Source organism: Microtus ochrogaster, chromosome 18 (genome assembly GCF_000317375.1).
Source record: "Microtus ochrogaster isolate Prairie Vole_2 chromosome 18, MicOch1.0, whole genome shotgun sequence".
Classification (NCBI taxonomy): Eukaryota; Metazoa; Chordata; class Mammalia; order Rodentia; family Cricetidae; genus Microtus; species Microtus ochrogaster.
The window spans coordinates 55,542,477-55,544,517 of NC_022020.1; the positions used below are offsets into that span (position 1 = coordinate 55,542,477).

The 2,041-nt window shown below is 48.5% G+C and overlaps 1 protein-coding gene across 2 annotated transcripts in view; it reads right to left on the bottom strand.

Moving 5' to 3' along the window:
* The window catches only part of Poli (DNA polymerase iota), a 17,266-nt gene extending 15,444 nt beyond the window's left edge, over positions 1 to 1,822 (bottom strand). The window contains exons 1-2 of one of the 2 annotated variants that reach the window (XM_005356246.3): positions 1,720 to 1,822; positions 256 to 381 (exon numbers count right to left, since the gene is read on the bottom strand). In XM_005356246.3, coding sequence (XP_005356303.1) covers positions 256 to 381; positions 1,720 to 1,819 — 226 coding nt within the window. In that variant the 5' untranslated portion in view covers positions 1,820 to 1,822. Of the gene's footprint in view, positions 1 to 255; positions 382 to 1,438; positions 1,676 to 1,719 lie in introns of those variants that run through there. The other variant, XM_026783650.1, reaches the window with a different exon arrangement.
* Between the last annotated feature and the right edge of the window lie 219 nt (positions 1,823 to 2,041).

Sequence of the window (2,041 nt, forward strand, 5' to 3'; positions counted from 1 at the left end):
AACAACAAATACATAGCAGGAAATTCTGTTGTGCCCTGTCCTTCCTGAACGGAACCATTCTGATGTCCGCTTTCCCACCCCCGGGACTAAATTACTGGCTCCAATACAGGATCCAAAGCCACACAGTAACCCTGTCTCAAAAAAAAAAAAAAAAAAAAAAAAAAAAAAAAAAAGATGGTTAATCAATCAGAAAAATAAATCATACTTGAGCTAATTTTATCATCACTCAACAAAGATACGATCAATGTGGATTACCTAAAGGTTTGTCCTTTAATTCTGGATTGGAGATCATTTCTACTTGGGCATAGAAGCAATCCAGATCCATGTGTACTATGACTCTCGCTGAGGAGATCCGTGTTGGCACCCCTTGATCGAAAACCGCTGCACAATACACAGAAGGAAACAAATACATTCAGGGTGCTTATCACCAGTGCGCAACTAACACATCCTTAACACATTTTAGCTGGGAAAGAAGGTACAGTGGTTTCTTTCACCCTTGGATTTTATGACGGGTCAAATGCCAATTCTTTTGTATCTATAAATCATACAGACATGAAACACCATCAACAAAACATTCTTCAGTCCTGTTTAACTAACTATCATGTCTCCAGGTACTACAGTTTTCCCCCCTCAGAGTCGTTACTTGGAGGGGGAAATTCATGATCAATATCTAAGGGCTAGAACTATCGTTAAGTTTTTGGCTTTTTGGGTTTTTTTTTTTTTTTTAGAAAGTTTTAAGCAGTAGAGGAAAAGACATTGTAGCAATGTTATTTTCAACCAACTGGAGAATTACTTAAAGAAGCGTGTTAAAAAAAAAAAAAATCAAACCGGCACAACATAACCTGTGGGTTCCAGGACACTAAATTTAGTTCCCATGAGAGTAAGATTTCCTGTTCTGAAGTCCCCAGTGCCTAGAATAGTGCCTGAGGCGTAACAGACAACAAATAATTAATCACTGAGTTGAAAAACTAAGCATCTTATTTTAAAATCTAGGGTCAGGGCTGCACCTGAAGCCCCAGGGCCAGTGAGTAAATAGTAGTTTATGTTATGGGTAGTAAAGGAGGCAACAGGGGCGATTCTCTTCAGTCACGAACAAAGCAGCCTAAATGCAACCAGGGGCTAGGAAACGCACCTTTGTAGAAAAACTGACAAATTCTGAATATAGTGTGTCCTTCTGTAAATGGACACTAGTTGTGTACTGACTTTAATTTTGACATTTTGATAAATGTATCAAGGAGATAGTAGAGATATTGATATTAGAGATATAACATGTACGCCACAACTTCTCGGTTCTCTGGGGATGGGGGCATGGGGGTGTCAGAGAACGGAAATCCAGCGCTGGACTTGGCGCCACAAGGCCGAACCGCAGGCTGGGGTGGAAGTGGATCCCCAAGGGACTCCAGACTGTTTTGCTAGATCAGGGGCCAGCCTTTCCTACCTGGACTGAGGCCAGGTCTCTACGCCTAAATGGACAAGGTCCTCCTAGTCTCCGACTTGGAGCCGCCGGAAGCATCAGGGGTCCCCTCGGGAGAACAGGTGCACCCCACCCATGTGTGCAGGACCCTGCGGTCGCCCAAGCGTGCAGGAGCCGGCGCGGAGTGCCCGTACTCGCCAGGCCCGAGCAGGACAGGGAGGCCGAGCCCCAACGACCGCCCCGGGCGCCCGCCATTCCCCTCCAGCCTTCCCTTCCTTTCCCGCCATCACCGGGGAGGCGCACACCCCGCGAGCTGCCCGCCGCCCCCGCGTCCAAGGGCTCCATGGCGCGAGCAGCGTCCTCTTCCTCCGCGGAACCGCCTTCCTCCTCGGCCTCCACCCCCATCTTCAGCAGGGGCCAACCGCAGAGCAGCTCCTAGGTCTCCTAGGAAACCAGGGCCCAGCCTCCGGCCTCACGCCTGCGCACTCGAGCGGAACGGCCCGAGTGGCAGAGAGCGGGAGAAAGGGCGGAGCGCTGCCTCGCGGCCGAGGTGGTTAAAGTGGGCGAGGGAGAACCCAAGTGACCTTCTCTTTTTCTTTCTTCGCACCTCTTCTCTCTAATATTTTT